This window comes from Phyllostomus discolor, chromosome 2 (assembly GCF_004126475.2).
Source record: "Phyllostomus discolor isolate MPI-MPIP mPhyDis1 chromosome 2, mPhyDis1.pri.v3, whole genome shotgun sequence".
NCBI classification, from domain to species: Eukaryota; Metazoa; Chordata; class Mammalia; order Chiroptera; family Phyllostomidae; genus Phyllostomus; species Phyllostomus discolor.
Window position 1 is genome coordinate 164,702,442 of NC_040904.2, and position 19,628 is coordinate 164,722,069.

The window sequence follows — 19,628 nt, forward strand, 5'->3', positions numbered from 1 at the left end:
GCGGACAGCCTGCTTCTCTCTACAAAGAACGTGGGGGGCAACGTGCACGGAAGATTTAACGTGAGACCGACGCAGAAAGAACGCACATGCTAGCCGCCCCCCCCAGAGCAGAGGTTGTGAAAGGCTGCTGAGCAGCAGCAGACGCTGTGATTCATAAGCCCCGAGGCAGCCAAGGTGGAACAGGAAATCTGATCTGTTACAATCTGCAGGAAGCAGATTATTTTCTCTGCGGGGACAAAGGTTTCCCTTTATAATAAACTCCGGTGAAAATCGCTCACATGGGTCTTGACATAGGAGCAAAATAAAAGTGCATTTCAGGTGGCTGCTGACTGCCGATGCCGAGGGCACTGCACTGAGCCACACTTGGGGGAGCAGGTCTTCAGGGAGAGAGGCGCCATGGTCCAAGGACGGACTGCCCCAGGGCCAAGCTAGGAGACCCAGCCGGGACCGCTCAACCCCCAACACCATGGCCTAAACACACTGCACTGGCCTTGGTCTGAGAGGAGCTGGGGGCTCCCTGAGGTCAGGGTCCAGTCCTTTCGGGTCTGTAACCTGGCTCCTAGCTCAGGGCCCTCAACAGCTGAGCTTCTTGGAAAGCTGGGTGGGTGGATGGCTGAAGTTTGTCCCCAAGTCCCCTTGCCTAGTATGGCAAGCACTGCCTCTGTCCCCTCATCTCTGCCCTCCCTGCCCGGAGAGGTAAGATAGCCCCGAAATTGTCCCCGGGCACAGGATGTGACTGGAGGTCATGGGTTCAGACTCCATGCCGCAGCACCCCTCTCCCGGCCTGGTCCCCTCCTGCTTGCCGGAACCCAGAGGTGGCCGTGGCAGGTCAGTTTAGACCACACTCACCTATGAACCTGCGGAGCAACAAGTCAGAAAAAGCCCGAGACTCAATTCTGTGGAGCTGCTATTCCAGCCCCAGAATGCTCCTGCCAGGATGCATGTGAGAGAAAACCGAGATTCCATCATTAAGCCACTGTTACTCTGCATCTCCAAGGCAGCAGGTGACTCGTTAGCCCAGCTCCTATCTCAGTGAACCCACGAACTACACGAAACACTGTTGCCTGTCCTCCCGGGCCCTGGGTTCTACCACCCGTCTCCCCCTGAGGCTATTCCATGATCAACAGCTCCAAGTAGGAGGTTGTCTGTTTCACAGGGGCCCGTCGATGCCCCTGAGGCTTTTCGCACGTGACCTCACCCTCACACAGGCCTGTGTTATAGGTGGGAAACTGAGGTGCAGAGGCATGCCAGAACACTCAGAGGGGGTATTAGTGGGGCCAGTCTCAAACTTCAGGTCTGCCTGCTCAGAGTCACTGCTCCTCTGATGGAAATGAGGATGGTTATTGACTCACTCAAGCAAATTCAGACCAATTATTCTGGTAGCACGGAAGGCCCACGTTTGGGGAACACGCCTTGGAAAGCCTGCCCAGGGTTTAAGCCCAGACCTCCCAGGTCTGGGTCATGGGTTGTGACCGTCACACGGCCACTCTTGCAAAGGTGCACCTGGGCTTTGCAACTCTGACGATGCCTTGTTCCCGCAACAGCCAACTGGGGGTGGGACTTGGCAGGGGCCCACTGAAGGGCCTCTGCATGGGCGGTGGCCCCAGGGTGCCGTTGGCCACCGCATCACTGCAAACCACCTGCAGCTTAGGGCACAGGCAGGACCCGGTGTGTTCTGTGCACAGAGCCTGCGGGTCAAGGGCTCGGGGCAGGACGTGGTAGGAATGGAGCCTGGACCCCAGCTGGGAGGGCTCCAACAGCCGGGGCTGACTCGGACATCTGGGGCTAGGATCGTCCCTCCAGCTCCTGCGCTCACAGATCCGGACCAGGTGATTCAAAAGCTGGCCTTGAGTGTGGGACCTCCGAGGGCCTCTTCATGTGGCTTCTCGCAGCGTGGAGGCTGGGTCCCGACAGGAAATGCCCAGAGAGAAACATTAGAAAAGCAGGATTCCCAGAGACCAAAGCCAATGGAAAGCTCTTTGTGACCTCACCTTAGAAGGCACATGGCTTTGTGTCCACCATATTCTATCGGGGGAGCAGTGACAGCCCACCCCTGAATTTCAAGAGGACAGGACGTAGGTCCCCTTTCAATGGAAAAAAGTATCAAAGACTTTGGGACCACACTTAAAATTGCCATATCCCGTGACACCCCCTGAGGATTATCTCCTCAGCCAGCTCACCTATATGATCTCAGGGTGTTCCAATGACAAAAAACAACTCCTCTCCTTCCACAGCAAATGCCTGAAATTCCCAGGGAGAGCTTTGGTATTTGATCCAGAAGGGACTTTTATTCTAAAACAGATCCTCCAACCTCAACCACCCTTGGGACTGTGCTATAGGCCTCGATGGGCTCACCAGGTCTTTCCAGGGGGCAGCTGTGGCTAAGAGAGGAGGAGGGAGCACCTGGGCAACTGTGTTTCACCAAAGGTCCATCCTGACTGGATGCCTGGGAAGGGGGAGGAAGGGGGAGAAGGGGGGCCTAAGGTCCTAGGGTAAAGGGCCAGTGTTGCCATCAAGTCAGAGGCTGGTCCTACAATCCTTGTTTCACCCAGTCTGCACTCTCCCTGCCCCATCCCACTGGCTCCTGAAAGCAGGACGCCCATCCAGCCCTGTACCTCTGAGGGTTCCTCCCCACCTCCCATCGTCACTGTGGGGTGGCCCTCTCTTTTAGAGTCAAGGGCCCCAAAGATCTGTTTAAGGAACAGATGTGACATTCTGTCTTCATTCATTCAAACCAGCCTTCTTTGCATGCCTACTGCACCAGCAGTGCAGAAAACAAACCATTCTAGCTTTAAAAGAGGGATTCGATACAAGGAATCAGGTGCCTACAAAACCATGGTTGGAGGCAGCAGGTGGCAGCTTGAGAGGCAGGAGGCAGGAGGTTTCCAACAGAACTGTTGGAGTCAAGGGCACACCACCACACCACCACATTGCCATCCCTGGATCAAGACTCTGTTGTTGAATTTGCCATCACCACGACTACTGTCTGTCACCCAGGGTGATCATGACCAGACACTGGGAGACAGAAGCCAGATACCACAACCACCTTCTCCAACCCTGCTGGTCAGCAGGAACAGCAACAGGAAGACAACCCCTACCATACCTCCATCTCCGGGGGCACCTAGCTGCAAGGGAGCCTGAGCAGTGTGGTATCAGGCATTCCGGCCTCTGGAAGACAAGAGGCACAACCAAGGAGGAGGGAATAGATGCTGAGAGCCAGCGCGCAGCGCCAGCATGGATGGCAAGGCAGGAGATTGCTGTCCCCTTCTCTGGGGCGGGGAGCAGAACTTCCTATTCTTTGGGTAAATCAGAAAATTGGGTCTCTTATCTCCCCATTATGTCCTCTGGTTTATTTTTCCTGCCATTGTTCTGCCACCTCTAGAGCCATCCATCACCCCCATGCACCTCATGACCTCAGTAAGCTGACATCCTCTCTGCTGGAAAGTGGGAGATAGGGTGACACTGTTTCCCTTTAAAACCATGTCCCTTAAATCTCCCACAAAGACAATTTTACTACATATGCAAATTTATTTGCTGAAGTGTTTGCATAAAAGGGAATTACCTCTTCTGAGAGGAAACCATTAAAGCCCCAATTTATTTGGACTTTCCATTTCGTTTCACTAAGGAATGCACCTAAACGTTTGGGTCTTTCCAGGGAAGGGACTCTCCCACAGAGAGCTCCCCGCTTCTGGCTGATCTCCAGCCTTCAGGCCGCCATCATACCCCCCACCTCCATCTCCTCCCCCTCCCTTGGGCATCTGCTCCTTTCTCAGGAAAGTCTCCCCTTCCTTCACAGCAGCCCTAAACACCACCCCAGGTCCCAGTGGGATGGAGCGGGAGGAGGCAATGCCTTGCTGCCCACCCTTACAAGTGCCAAGGGTGGGGCTGGGAGAAGGTGGGGTGCAGTCTCACAATGACCAGAATCCTCCCATTCAATTCCTTTTCAGGATTCCCCCAAAGAGAGCTTGAGACCCACCCATTTTTTCTTGGATGACTCCAGCCTAGATGAACACCTGTAGCATCTCCCAGGACAAGAATTTCAGACAAGTGAGATTTTGGGAAGATCATTTCTGCATTTGCAAGGTGCCTGTCCTGCTCTGGAAGCCATTCCTTCATCGTTGCCTGGTTCCCCAGGGCCTTGTGCAAGCAGGAGAGAAGGACTCTGGACTGGCTTATATTCTTTGACTCAGAGTGTCCCTGTGAAGAAATGAGGGGTCCTCCAACTCCCCTAGCACACTTTCACGGTGCCCTGGGAGCTTGTCTGAAGAAATGTAAGCTGAGACAGATGGCCCTCCTTCACTCCCACCCATTGCATAACTAAGAGTGTGCAGGTGGGGGTGCCATGACTGGTGTAGCTCAGTGGGTTGGGCATTGTCCTGCAAATCGAAAGGCCGAAGGTTCGTCTCCCAGTCAAAACACATGCCTGGGTTTCAGGCCAGGTCCCTAGGTCGGGGGCATGCAAGAGGCAACCAATCAATGTTTCTCTCTCACAGCAATGTTTTTCTCCCTCTCTTTCTCCCTCCCTCCCACTCTCTCTAAAAAATAAAAAGAATATGCAGGTGGGGAGTCAGCATACATGGGAGGGTGGGGGCTCTGACCAGCTCCCCTGGCACGGCCTTCCCAGACTCCTGTTCTAAGTAGCTGTGGACAGAGGCTGCCCCTCCCTGGGGCTGGGGAGAGAAAGAATGGGGTGCCTCTCCCATTTTTACCCACTCCTGATTGGGAGGGTGCTGCCGCCCTCTGGCTAACCACCAAGGGGACAGCTGCTGTGCCCAGGGGTCTCTCAGGTGCCTCCCCAGCAACCATGCCCCCTGTTCTTAGTAACATCCCTAGTTTTATTTTATAACTGCACATCTCCCCAAGCAACCCAAACTGGCTCCTCCCTGGGTCCCAGGGCAGGCATACGAGACCAGGCCCTTGCCCTGCCAGTTACACATTCAAGCTGGGAACATGACCCATCTGGGCCAAGGAGAGTTTTGCTGTGGGCTCCCTGGGAAGTTGCTTCCTCAGCCTCCTAGAAGAGCTTCCCAAAACCACCCTCCCTGCCCTCCCCCCCCCCCCCCCCCCCCCGCCGCCCGACCCGCCCCCCCACTGAGCTGGGAAGCTATAGCCCTAGATCAAGGTGCTGTACCCTTTCGTGCCACACGAGGGCGCCAGTCTCAGGCGGATGCTGCATCTCGCCTGCGTGGAGAGACACCAGGCTCCTCAGGCCTTTACCAACTGAGTCCAAGTCAAACCAGCCCTGATGTCCATCCTTCCTCTGCATTGGCCAGTCGATCAAGTTGATAAACCCCCTTTACAGCTAATTCAGTGAGCGAGGAGTATCCTTGCAAAAGAAAGCCTCCTGGTGCTTCTCAAGATTGTATTCCCTCCTTGGCCAATGTGGCTCAGGTGGCTAGAGCTTTGTCCCATAAACCAAAAGGTCTCAGGTTCTATTCCAGTCAGGGCACATGCCTATGTTGAGGTTTTGGTCCCTGGTCTGGGCAAGTGACCCTAGCCAGGTAGCTCAGCTGGTTAGAGTATCATCCCAATACACCAAGGTTGCAGGTTCAATTCCTGATCAGGGCACATACAAGAATCAACCAATGAATAAATCAAGAAGTGGCCTTGGCTGATGTGGCTCAGTGGATTGAGTGCCAGCCTGCAAACCAGTCACCAGTTGGATTCCCACTCAGGACACATGCCTGGGTTGCAGGCCAGGTCCCCAGTTGGGGGTGTGTGAGAGGCAACCACACATTGAGATTTCTCTCCCTCTTTCTCCCTCCCTTCCCCTCTTTCTACAAATAAATAAAATATAAGTCTTTAAAAGGTAGAACAACAAATCTCGACCCCTCCACTCTAATATCAATAAATTAAAAAAATAAAAGATTGTGTTTTTTAGCTACCCCCATCCTTACCTCTGGAGCAACCTCCTGGGCTCGACGGGGGCAATGCAGATGGGCGGGAAGCACAGCTAGACCTCGAAGGGAGGGAGACTGGCAAATAAATGATGGACACCGTGTTGAGTACTACAGTAAAGCAGTGCCAACAGTAACGTACACGGGACGCAGCCAGTGTGTGGGCCTGGGATGGGGCTCTACAAAACCCCACATGAGAGCAGTGCTCGAACTGAGCCTGGGGTTGTGCAGGTGCACAAGGGGCTCCAGGCTGCAGGGCCAGGGGTGGCCAGGAGAGAATCAACACACAAAGGGGACTGGGACGGCGGGGATGGAGGGTGCAAGTGGGGACAAGATGGGAGGTGCAGCTGCACACGTGAGGCCAGGTGGGGCAGAGGTGTGAAATAGGTCAAGAGGGACAGGGAAGAGCCAGAGGGACAGGGACAGCCAGGGAGGTTTCAGACATGAACACAGTCAACACAGAGCAACTCCGTGCAGCAGATTCTCCGCAGCGACACAAACATCCCAAATCTGCATCATCCGCTGTGAGAGCCAATGGCCATGGGAGTGCTTAGTGCTTGAAGTGTGGCTACTAATACCGAAGAGCTGAATTTTTAAGTTTTATTTAACTTTAATTAATGTAAGTAGCCACATGTGGTCGGTGGCTACCATGTTGGACGGCACAGCTCTAGTGGAAGGACCGGAAGGGAGAAGACCTGCGGGCAGGGACGCCCGTGCAGAGGCCCTGGAAGTCGTCCAGGTGAGAGGAGATAAGGGCCCGGAGACTGGGGCGAGGACAGGGAGGGGAGGGCAGGGGTGCTGGAGATTGTCAATAACTGGAACTGAGCCACCGGTCGTGGCAATGATCTGAATGTGCAGAGGAAAGGGAGGAGGGCACAGCAGGCTCCCAGGCTGGCCCGGTGGCTGGATGCTCACTGTGTCCTCACTGGGAACAGGGGCCAGGATGCACAGGCATGAGGAAACGGCAAGTTCAATTTCGGACATGTGGATTTGAGACGTGCCGGGACTCAGCATCCAGGTGGAGGCAGCCGGTGAGCAGTTCCAGTTCTGCATGTGGCTCTGGTGCTCGGGGGAGAACGAAAGCTGGAGACAGAGATGTTTCAGTCACCGGTAGTCACAAACCGGCAGCCATCGGTTAATTCTTCCAAAAGGGTTATTTACTTTTTTTTAAGAGACGGGAAGGGAGGGAGAGGGAGAGAAATATCAGGTGGCTACCTTCCACACACAATCCCACCAGGGACCAAACCCACAACCCAGGCATGTGCCCTGACCAGGAATTGAACTGGTGACTTTTTGGTTTGTGGGACAATGCCCAACCAACTGAGCCACACCGGCCAGGGCTTTTTTTTTTTAATCCTCACCTGAGAACATGCTTATTGATTTCAGAGGGGGAGGGGGAGAGAGAGGGAGAGAAACATCTATGTGAGAGAGAAGCATTGATCAGTTGTCTCTTGCAGGTGCCCCGACTGGGAACGGAACCCACAACCTTGGCATGTGCCCTGACCAGGAATCAGAACCCACAACCTTCTGGTTTATGGGACGATGCTCCAACCCACTGAGCCACACTGGCCAGGATGATCACTTACCTTTTAATAAGAAAACAGTTTCATAAAAAATCTGTTCATTTCCATTCTTCCAGTCCCGCCACAGAGCTCACCACAAAGCTCAGGACAGTCTCCAGCCACAACCACGACGGTCAGAGTCACAGCTCAGAAACTGAAGTTCAGAACGTATAGCATGATAAGGCATATACCAAAGCAAACTCAGGTTAGTCTAGTAAACATTACCAGTCTCCTGGCCAGCCCAGCCAGCTTCCCTGCAGAGCCGGCGTGTCGGGCCCTCCGGCTCCCTGTGCTGGGCCCCCAGTGTCCGTCCCCAGCCAGCAGCTCAGGCCACTGGCCCCAGGTCATCTTGGGCAACAAGGGCACCAGGCAGTCGCACAGATGGGTCAGACCGAAGCAAACAAGGCAGGTCTCTGAGGAACAGGCTTTCTGCGTGACGCTGCGTGACAGGGAGCCTGGCCCAGGCCTACCGGGTCACGAGGACCACCGACCACCATGAGCCCCAGGGAGACGGCTACGGCAAAACTGAAATCCTGGGGTCCCGCTTGCATCCTGTGCAAAATTCATGAACATATTTGGCCATGGCTCCTTGTAGAGGTTTGTTTCACATAAGTAGTTCCGAAATGTGTTTTTTAAAACACTCTTTGTGGGGGGTAGGGTGTGAATTTAAATTTAGTAATGTGACATTACAGTCCTGGGAAATAAAGTTAATTTTATACTGTTTTGACAAAGCAAGGAAAATGCACTATCTGAAGTGGTATAATCTAATTTTTCCCCAAATTTTTCTTCCCTTCCAAAGGAAGGATTTTAAACGACATTTCCCAAAGTATATTTATTAGAATCTTGGCCCCATGAGATGATCCTTTTTTAATTATTTTTTAAAAGGCGGGGTGAGGAGGAGGAGGAGGGGAAAAATAATTCTTTGATCAAATATGCGTAAAAACCCTCCATGCCTCCCTTACAGTCATTATAACATTGGCCTAGCAGTGCCTCTTCAAAGAGCTGGGGTGAAGAAGCCTGTCCAGCTCTGCCCACCACAACTTCCCCAAGTCTGTTGGGCCACAGAGTCGTTTTCACTGAAGTTCCTGGAGGCCGAAGGAGCATGAGCCCCTTTAAGAAACCCGGCCTCTGCCGCTGCGGAGCGGAGGTGGGACGTCACTGCTTCCTGCCAAGTGGTTTTGAAATATTCATCATTTCTCTCAAATGGCAAGGGACAAAATATTATTTCTACTTTTAATGCATTTCGCCTACAAGTCCTGGAACATTTGGTATCTGATAAAGACATTTTAAATAAAAAATATACATCCAACATCGGGAACCGACCTGCAACACACTGTTCCATTCACCGGCCCGGCCACCTGCACGCTGGAAGTGGCTGGTTGTGGACCCCCTGTCACCGCAGCCTCCGGAACGCCTTCCCAGGTGCAGAGCGTGCTCTTCAACCCGCCACCCAACGACCCAGGTCTGTCCCTCTCCATCCAGCTCCCACACTGGGAAGAAAATGTGCTGGTTTGGTTTTTTTTCTTTTTTTTTCTTTTTTTTTTTTTGCAAACCCATGAAGAGTGGTGTCTAAGGAACTGACAGTCTGAAAAGCATTTTGTGGTTCTTTGATTTCCTTGCAAATCTTCACTGGTGCCAACTCCAAAAGATGTACATGACACTCTCTGGAAACCCACCAACTTTCCCCTTAAATGTTGCTGCCATTTCTCTGAAGCCTCCATTTACACCAGCGGCAGAGCATATGATCCACTTCATGGGCCTCGGCTAGTTTCTAGCACATTTCGGGGAATTAACACATTTTTGCTTGAGAAAACAAAGGGGCTGTAATGCATTTACAGTTTTCCCTCCTCCCTACCCTGCAATCAGAAAAGTTTAAGAGATGATGTTATTCATTCAAAAATGTATTTCCTGACAGCCCCCCATGTGCAGTGAACAAAACCACAAAAATCCCTATCTTAATGGAGCTATCTGCCATTTGAGCAGATGGCTCAGGCAGAGAAGCTGCCAGCTAATATGGTGGCTCTTATCATGAAAACCAGCCCAAGAAGGAGGCAAGTCTACTTCAGCCGAACTGTTATTCTGCAAGGAAGGGGCACAAAGTCACGAAGGGAGAAGTGTTCACACGGACTGTCAAGTGCGAAGGAAGAGCGGCTGTCACGGGGTGAAGGCATCTAGACGGAGAGGGGAGGATGGGGGCCCAGGAGACGGAACAGAGCTCCAAGAGGTAGCAGGGACCATATTTGGTGATGGACTGGCTGTGGAAGGGAAGGAGAAAGGGGAATCCAGGACGGCTGCAAGGGCAGGGGAGGCACCACGCACCGAGAGCCAGAAGGTGGCAAGAGCGAAGATCATGCGCTGGGAACGAGGCCACCCTCAACACGCGCCTCCGTGCCCTGGCCCGGCCACCCTCCCTGCTGGTCATGAAGCTCCTGCCACACTAGCCTCCTGCCCTTCCCTCAGAGGTGCCGATCTCACATCCAGGGCCGGACCTTTTCACCCCCTGTCCCTCTGGCAGGAACACTGTGCCCCAGCCCTTCGCCTGGCTGGATCCTCCTCGGGGGTTGGGTATAGACTCAAATGCCACCTCCTGGGAGAGCTTCCCTGACCACCTCCACCTAACATTGCCCACAGGTCTCTGCCTCATTGCACTGTTTTATTTTCTTCCCAGCACCATCACTGTGTGCAATTACCCCATGTGGTTAGTCATCCACACGTGCATCAAATGTCCCTTCCCATCAGAGCATGGGCTCTGTGGGCAGGGAACCCTGTCTCTGTTGCCATGTACTCTCCAGCGCCCAGAACAGTGGCCGCCCAGAGTAGCTGCTTAGTAAACCCCTGCAGGAGAGACAGCAGGACTGATGGGCGCTCAGGGCCCAGGTGAGGCTGAGGCTGCTGGTTTTTCATTTCAGAGCTGCGGCACACAGGTGGTGATTTCAGTACCTGGAGAAGGGGGAGGACCCGGAGCAAGAAGGACAGGTAAGAGAGAGGCCTAGGACAGAGTCCTGAGGCCCTCTGCATGCTGGGAGAAGAAAGAAGGTGCTGGCCCAGGACCCTCAGAGAGGGGTGAGGTGGGGACAGGCAAAGCAAGATGTCCCAAGGGAGCGCAGCTGGGAGAAGGGCCTGGATTCAGCCAGGGAGGAGTCCAGAGCCCAGGCTCCCACACGCCGAGGTCCACATCACCTGAGGGTGGGGGCAGGGATGGGGGTTCCCAAAGTGGGTATTATCCTTTCCCCATTTTACTATTGAGGGGAGGATTTCCGTTCCCCAGTAAGTGGTGACTGCAGGGTGTGGTGGGCCCAGTGCTGTTCCAGAACCCAAAGGCTCAGCCTCTCCCTCCTCTCCAGTCTCCAAGCTTCGTGCCTTCTCAGGAGTGACACAGAAGGCACGGGGCTGGGGGCGGGGGGGGGGGGGGGGGGGGCTCGGCAGCGGTGTGAGTGTCTGGCTGTGAGTGTCCGGGAGGCAGCTGAGATACGTGCTGAAAAGAGGCTTCAGAGCAACCACCCAGGGGCTGATGACCTTGACCCGCCGATGCAGAGAGAAGCTGCTGGAGAGGACTGAGGAGTAAGCAGAAGCCGAGGACACGGGGTGGCAAGCGTGGGTAACTCTTCAGAGAAGTTTGGCTGCAAAGGCAGACACAGGGCAGTAAGCGGAGAAGTGCTGGGTGAGAAGAAGGCTATTTTAAGGTGGGAGAAACCTGAGTGTGTTTCGAAGCTGAAGCCAGCAGCCATTAAGAAAGAAGCCTGAAGGAAACCAGGAGGAAGAAGGCCGATGGGCACACAGAAGGGGGTGGGGTGGCGAGGGGGGACACGCATCCTCCCTGAGGGAAGAGGCTCCAGAGGACGTGTGTGCTTGCAGGTCTGGGACAGAAGTGGGGGGAGTCTTGTGTTCTGGGGCCTCTGGGGCCATGAGGAGCAGGAGGCGAGGGTATGTGAGCGGAGTACAGGGGAGAAAGGAGGGCAGGGATTGAGAGCCGGGGTGATGAGCAGTAACTCAGCATCGGCAGAAGGCTGGCCTGGCAAGGGGCCAGCAGGGCCTGGTGACCATTTTTGGCACCATCAGTCTGCCCTGGGGCTGGGGCTGGGACGTTCTTTGGGGGCACTCAGCAGCCCAAGTGCAAGCTCAAAGAACAGGGAGTTACAGCCCTCCAGGGCCAAGGCTCTACCTGGCGGGCTCCGTGGGAGCCGAGTCAGGAAATGGGCAGGAAAGGGACTGAGAAAGGCACCAGAGCCTAACCTGAAGGGCAAGGAAGCAGGGGCAGGAGGGGCTGAGGAACAGGGAAGAAGGAGACGGGGACGAGGCCAGGGGACCACCAGGGGACCACCAGGAAGACGTCTGAACGTGCAGCTGAGAAAATAGAGGGTCTGCCCGTAAAGCACAGCGCGTGAAGTCGGGGCTCAGAGACAGAGGAGACGAGGTCGAGGGTGCCAGTAGGGCTGCAGGATCAGCCCCTCCGCAGCATGCGACACTCACAGAAGTCGCCCGCTTCTTGGAAGGGAGGAACAGTGGCCTCGCAGTGGGATGAGGCTCCTTTGGGCGTGTGTGTGTTGTCTTCCTATTGTTTTACTTTGCCTAGGTGAGACGTGTGCATGGTAAAGCATTCACACAGTCCAAAGGCTTGTGCTATTTAAAAAAAATAACCCTCTTCTCGCTACAATGAGTCCATTGGCCCAGCAGGAACCATGCTCCCACTTTCTTCTGTATGGGGCTCCTGTATCCCCAGGCTGGGGGTAGCAGCACAGGCAGCTCAGGTGCTCTGTGGGGTCCTAAGGAGGCTGTCCCCACCTGGTCCTGTCTCCTAGGTCTTGGGCCACATGTCCCTTCCTAGCACCCCAAAACTACTGAGGGCACTGACACTCCTGGCAACACCCTCAGTTCCAAAATCTCTCCTTGCCTGCCTCCCACACCCCTCCCACCTCCTTGGTGCACCTCCTCCACCCCCTTGCCAGCTCCCCCTCTGCTCTGCCTGTAAGCGGTGGCCCCTGCATGCTCAGTCTCCTCCCTCGTGCTCCAACGACCCCATCCCATCCCAACGCGTTCCCACAGCTCCATTTTCCATCTGTAGCAGCACCACAGACCAGAACTCTCTCTGCTGAGTCCCAGCCCACACCTAACTGTCCACCTAGCAGCTGCCTTTGGATGTCCCTGACTGCCTCGAACTCAACTCACCAGAACTGGACTCATCAGCGCCCCCTGTGGCCTCCCATTTGCAGCAGCCAAGCAGGTTTGCTGCTACCCAGTGTCTATGCCCCCCAGGACTGAAACAGGCCTAGATCTGGTGAGAAGATACCCCCGCTCCTTTGGGCCCTGTGGTTTGGAGTCCTACCCCACCCCACCACCAGTCTGAGTACAGCAGTGACCTAGGCCGAGAACATTCCACACAGCTCGGTACTTCCGGGTTAGCACAGAGCCAAACGGGCCCAGGAGCGGGGGGTTTGATCCAGGGGTTTGGTCTGAATGAATTGGTCAGAGATGACCCCCCTTCCCTGATCGATTCGAGACCCCATAAAGTGAACATCCTGCCTTATGTGGGACTGATCACACGCACACTCTGTGTATATGGATCGCATTTCGTCCTAACAGAACCTGCCCCAGCCAGGCCCGGCTTCTCCCCCTCTGAAGGGGGGGGACAGAGCCCCAGAGGGCCAAGCACCTCGCTGTGGCCACGCAGCTAGTGAATTCGGGCCCAGCAGCAGGGCTCCACTGCCTCGCTCCGGCCACAAGACGGTCCACACGAGGCCGGGGCAGACGACCGACCAACCAGGCCACGGCAGGGAGGAGGCCCCGCCCTCATCCTCGGAGGCCCCACCCATGGCAGCCTGAGGACTGCCCCCTTGGCTTTTAAGCCACATGAGCCAATAAGTTCCCTTCTGCTCAAGCCATTTATCATGTGGGTTTCCTGTAAAATCAGACCAAAATACTGACTGATAACACACCACCGCAGAGGGTGGCAGGCACTGACCCCTCCGTGATCCAGACCAAGAGCCAGGGTGGTGTCCTCACGCCTCCCCTGCCCCGACCCCCACATCCACTAGTGACCGAAGCCTGAATCCCAAAGATTGCTCTGATCGGTCCCCTTCCTTCCCAGCCTGGTCCAGGCCACCACCATTTCTGCTAGTTTCTGACCACAGCCTCCTTGTTCTCTCTACCTCCAGCCTGCAAACTGAGCATAATTCCCTAAGATCCAGATCTACCATGGTCCCCCCTTGGGCAAATCCCCCAGGGTCAATTCCACCCCTCTCCAGGCTGCTACCTCTCTGGTCTCACCTCCCTTCACACTTGGCCCTAGCGACCCTGCTTCTAGGGTACCCGGCCCACACCCCCTGCACCTCTGCCCACACAGTCCTCCCTCCTCCTCCCCCTCCCCCACCCACGAACACCCATTCAGTGCCGGCCTCCTCAACGAGCGGGTCGTGCTGTGCTCTGGGGCCTGTGGACACCGACACCGGCACTTCTTATCATCTGTGCTAGCTGTAGTTTTGTGGGCGACAATCCTCACTGGACGGAGAGCCCTCGAGCGCCACAGCTCCGTCCCTCTCAGCCCCTCGTCCCCAGCCCCCAGCACGCGCCTGGCACAAAGCCGCCCTTCCATAAACACTCATGGAGCAGACGAAGAAATGAAGTGGTCCCAAAAGCAGGGTGGGAGACTCCCCTCGTCTTCTCTGGGAGCGGCCAGGTTGGGGGACAGTAATAACTTGACAGGATCGCTGTGGTGCAGAAAGCCTTTTATCTTACAGACAAGCGCATTGGGAGCTTCATCCTCAGGACACTGTTGCCTTCATTTTATTAGGAGACCGAGGTTCGGGAGGGTTACAGTCTAGGACTCACTGAGCACGGTTACAAAATCCACTCCGATTTTGAGGCACCAGCCGGGGCTGCCCTCTTCAGACCCCAGTGCACCTGGTAGAGGGAAACAGGGCTTCTGCCCACACTGGCCACAGGGGGGCAGCAGAGTGTTGGGTGAGAGTCGCTGTCTGCCTCACCTCCCACACCCTTAGAAAGAGCTAGACCTGAGGCTGGAAAAGCCCGCACGGGGAGAGACTTGGGGAGAGGGGCCCTGGCTGGGGCTGCTGTTTCAGTACCTGCCACAAACAGTTCAAACTGGAAGGGGGTGCGGGAGCACCACAGATGCCAGGAGCTGGAAACACAGTCTGTGTTCCACAAACTTGCATTACCAGCATGTTTGATAACAAGCCACAGAAACTGATGGGTCATCGCTGGGGCACCCAAGACTTCCAAATGGCTGACACTGACCCACAGCTCTCAGCAAGGACAGGTCACTGGTCTGTCAGATCACGGCCACCTTATACCAGAGACAGGACGTGTGCATGTCCTCAGAGGCCGGGCAGGCAGGGGTCACAGCCAGCCTGTGCTGCCCAGTGTCCAGGGTATGTGGCCGCTCCAGTGCCCAGGACACACAGTGGTGGCCCGAGGGCTTTCATTCCTGGCCTTGCAGCTTCACACCCATGAGGATGGCAGGCGGCCTAGCAGAGCGCTGAGAGTCAGCAGCTGAATGCAAGGGTCTTCAGGGGAGGTCTCACCACATCCGGGTTTCCCCCAGTCAGCTGTGCAGCATGCGAGGGTCCGGCGCGGTGGAGTCCAGCAGGCTGAGGGCGAACTCCCTGGAGAACAGACCACGCACGACTCAGGAATCTGTAAGAGGCAGCCGGCCTCATGTTTGCTGGAAAGGGAGCTGGGCTATGTGGAAGCCAAGGAATGAGCTGGACAAACCCCAACAGCCTTTTCCAGGTCAGGGCAAAACTCCGGGGCTGGAGGAAAGTTAGGGAAGGTCTCCACCCATCCCCTGGCCAGCCTTTCCCTGATGATGGTACAGACTGACAGAGCTTGCCGAGGGTCCGGATGCCCAGCCTTGCTCCATGGCACTCAGGTCTGCGCCTGTTCCCCCTCTTCTCGCTCCCAGCCATAGCCTGGGAGGTGGGGCGACAGCAGCACCCACTTCCCAATTTTCCAGATTCTTTTCCTCCCACTCAGTCTGACAGCCTTGACCAGGGTCAGGGCTTCAGCGCAAACAGCTCAGTATCTTTCCCCAAGAACACTGAGGTCCCCGCTCCTGACTCTACACCCCGACTCTCCAAGCCCTGAGCTAAAGGGACAGCAAAGGCAGAAAGTTGGGTGAAGAAAGCCTTTGCCTACCCGCTCCTTCTCCCCTCAGCCCTGCCTGGGTGCCACACATGCTGATGCTGGGACATAGCCCTGCCCTCCACTGAGTCTCTCTGGGCCGCTAAAACCACCCAGACTTGAACCCAAAGGCCAATCCAAAGTCATCACCCTTACTTCTGACCCTCTGCTCTGGCTACTGGGATTTTTCTCATGCACGCATAGTCCAGGTGACCCTGAGCCCATCCCCAACCTCAGGTTCGGACTAGGAAGCTGAGCCCAGCCAGCTGGGGAGCCACTGCAGCATCTAGAAGGCCGCCCCGGCAGCAAGAAGGTAACTGACGAGGCTGCCAGGAAGTAAGGACAGGAGGGAGGCAGTAACAGGAGAGGTTGGGGTTCTGGTTTCTTTGGGGGTTGCGGGGAGAAGCCATATTCTGCATCAGAGTCTCAAAAAGTAGTAGGAAATGGGGAGGCGGGGACAGAAAGAGGGGTGAGCTAAGGGGGGACTTTGCACTCAGGTGCCACCCCCCAACCCTGAGCTCAGAGTCAGGAGCCCGGGGCCCAGTTCCAGTTCTGTCCTTCACTTGGGCACATCGCTTTCTTCTCTCCGTGCTTCCCCACGTGTAAAATGAAGGGTTCACAGTGCCCATGGAGACTCCGCCACCCAGTGGGGGAAGTGGAGGGGCGCACAGGGCAAAAGGATGGAAAAGCAGCAGAAGGTACCAGGCTTCATCCAGGGTGGATGAACCTAGAGACAACAGAGAAGTCCCCACCGCTCCCCAGGACACAGCGGAGGGAGGTGGGGTGTGTCCCCAGGGGCCAGCCGGCTTCCTGGTGCCAGGGGCAGACACACACCCCCCTCACTGCCCCGGCCAGCCCTCTCTCTGGAGGGGTGAGGGTGGCGTCCTGAGGTGAGATGTCCACAGCTCAGCAAGGCCACAGTGGGATTAGCACCACACCCTGGGCCGCCTGGGTAGGGATCACACGTCATCAGCCCCACAGTTGCTTAGCAGCACCCTGCCTACACTGTCCCCTTGCCCCTCACTCACCAGCCCCTCCTCACATGCACGAACTCCTTTCTCAGAAGGAAGCCGGGACACCGCCTCTGCAAGCAGGAAGCAGGGGAGGGGGTGTTAGGAGGGGGAGGACAGAGGCACCCCCCCCACCCCGTGGGTAGCCACACCCACAGACCTGCCAGGACCCCGAAGATACAATGTTGAATGGTGGGGAGGGACAGTGAAGGCTCCTCTGCCCAAACCCTGTGGCTCTGCCCAAGGCGGCCTTGGCCTGGACTTACCCAGTCTTCAGGCCACCCAGGCCTTTCCCTCCAGATGGTTCCTGTCCTTGGAGGGACAGAGGCAGGAGAGCCCGATGGATGGCGACCCCACAGCTGGGAACCGTCAGCCCCAGCCTCCTGGAGAAAGTGCTACTGAGGCCCCCCAGCTGTTAGCGACCTCCACCCTCCACCACCCCCAAACACGCCACAAAGCTCCTAAGCTCCGCACTCTGGGACACCTCTGTCCACCCCCAGCCTGAGCAGGGGCTGGGGAGTCCCTCTTCCCCCTGCACACTTCCCCACCCCCCAGGGCCATCCAGACCCCTGGCTCGGCCCTCCCACCCCTGCTCAAGGTGAGGAATCTTAATCCTTCTCAAACCCTCTCCAGAGACAAGCTTGGGGTAGGGGGGGCAGGGAGGGAAGGAAGACGAAGCAGCCAAGGCCCAGATTGTCTGAGTTCCTGCCACCGTCTCTCCTCCACCTTCCAGGGGAACAGACAGTGACGGGCCTGGAGTCAGGGCAGGGGCGAAGTGGGTGCGGAGAAGACAGACTCCAGAGTGCACCTGGGCCCCTCCAGACGCCCTCTTCCGTGAGCCCTACCTCCCCCTCCCAGGCTGTGACCACCTGCTCTAGAAAAAACTCTTGCGTAGGGGCACCACTGCAGGAGAGATGATGGGGAAGGGGCAGCCCCTTCCCTCAGATCCCGGCACACGGGGTGGGGGGTGGGCGCAGCTGCGGGCCCCACCCCGGACTTCCAGAGGCAGGAACCAGAAGTGCCGAAGAGCTGACGTGACTGCACCCCCTCTGCCCCTTCTCACCTATGCAGCCCGTGGGCCTCAAGGGAAGGAAGCTGAGCCTTGGCTCCTCCGAGGGGCCCTTGGAGAGATCCTGGAGACGCCAGCACCCGCAGCAGCTTCCTCGCAGTCCCCCGCAGAGTTTGAGGGCGGCCGGACAGTCAGAGCCCTGGAGGCGCAGCCGGGTGCCTAGGAGTCCTCGCTGCCGGGCTCAGCCTCCGGGGATGCACGCAGCTCACGGGCCAGCAGAGCAGTCAGGCCCTGGGCCCGGAGGAGGAGGTCGCCTCCCAGGAACAGGACCCCGCAGAGCACGAGCAGCGCCAGCACGCCCAGCACCACTGCCTGCACCGGGAGCGGCCCTTCTGGGACCTCCGGCTGCACCCCCGACTGGTTGCAGCAGCTCAGCCAGGCGGCTCCGGCCGTGTGGCCCTGCGAGGCATTCATGCTTCAGCGCCAGCTGCCCAGATGTGCCCTGATGTGCGCGGGGGCCGTAAAGACAGTCAGATGTGTGGGGGCTGGGGCTGGCTGTGGGACCACAGACCACAGGGCGGACCACAAATATCGGGGAGGGGCCTAAGGGGCGGGCCCCAGGCACCCTAAGCCCCCACCCCTTGTGCAGACAGGCCCTTCCTAGACAAAGGGCTCCTCCAGTGGGATCACGGCCCAGACTTCTGGGCAGCCGCACATCTTCTAGTCCCAGAGGCCCACACACCTGTGCAAGCGAACCTGGCCCACCAGCGCCCACCAGCCAAACCCAGGAATCCTGTCCCCAAGGATCTTCCTCCCCCTTGGCAAAAGAAGTCGAGAGATGGCACCTTACTCAGAACCCCGAGAAGCTCTTCCAGATCCCATCCTAGGTGCTGGCTGGGGTTCTGCCAGCTTAGCAGGACACAGGACCAGCGAGCACCACTGCCTTTTCTGGGCTTTCTGCCCCTGGGCCAAAGCTCAGTGCTGCTAGATGGCCCAGGTGGCCACCGGGACAGGACATGAATGAGCAGCCCCTAAACCCTTCCTATCCTTTGGGAGCCTCCCGGGGCTGGACAAGCAGGCTACTGCCTCCTTGGCCCCACACAGGGAGAGATGACGGGAGGACCAGAGACTTCAAGGCATTCCTTTCCTTTCCTTCCCCCATTCCTTTGCTCAGACCCCAGAGGTCAAGGAGAGTTACAAACCAATGGGAAAGCTTTGAGTCACCAGAGCTTGGGTTCTGCCCTTGAGTGAAGTAGCTCCCTACCTCCAGGAAATCTCAATGCCAAAAGGACGGAGATGCTACTGTCCTGCCCACCACAAGGAGCTTGCTGGCAGCTGGTTATCCAACAGCCAGGCCAGCGTCGGAGAGTGGAGCAGCGTCTGGCCGCAGAAAAAGAGAAAGCTGGGATGGGGGAAGACCCTCCCGTCCAGGTCTCTTGAAAACTCCTACAGCGACCTTGAGCTCTTTAAAACCAAGGCACTGCCAGTGAACACCTGCATCATCCAAGCCCTCAGAAGAGATTAGCTGACAGCCAGCGGGGAGGAAAAGGCCCCCCAGACTACCGCAGGCTGAGCAGGGATCACACACCATTAAGGACTTGTGAGAAGGGGCCTTCTTCATCTCCAAACCCCCGAGAACCTCCCAAGTTCACTATTCTCCAGAAATCAAGGGCAGAACATCACGAAACCTGTCATGAAGTAGCACATGGCCAAAACCCACTTGGAGAAAAATGTGCAAACGCTTCCTGGCGATCCCGACTACCTCTCCTGCTGCAGGCCCATGGGCATGGTCCCTCCCCCACCCCAACCGTTTCTCCCTTGGCGCCCTCCCTGTGCACAGTGTACTTAGTCTGTTAATACTGGCCCAGATGCAAACAAAACCATTTTAGGACAGAAATCAATCAACACAAAGCACACACTGGAGTTCACTGGTTTGAGTATGCCGGTGTTGAAACGAGCGTGTTACCAGAGCACCGTCCTAACCACCAGCAGCGGCCAACGCCACCTGGAGGAA

At 56.6% G+C, this 19,628-nt stretch overlaps 1 protein-coding gene across 1 annotated transcript; it reads right to left on the bottom strand.

Annotated features, from left to right (window-relative positions):
* Nucleotides 1-17,636: 17,636 nt before the first annotated feature.
* SMIM41 (small integral membrane protein 41) lies at nt 17,637-19,224 on the bottom strand. The gene has a single exon (XM_036018981.1). It carries the CDS (start codon nt 18,086-18,088, stop codon nt 17,834-17,836), a length of 255 nt encoding a protein of 84 aa, XP_035874874.1. The 5' UTR covers nt 18,089-19,224; the 3' UTR covers nt 17,637-17,833.
* Nucleotides 19,225-19,628: the final 404 nt, after the last annotated feature.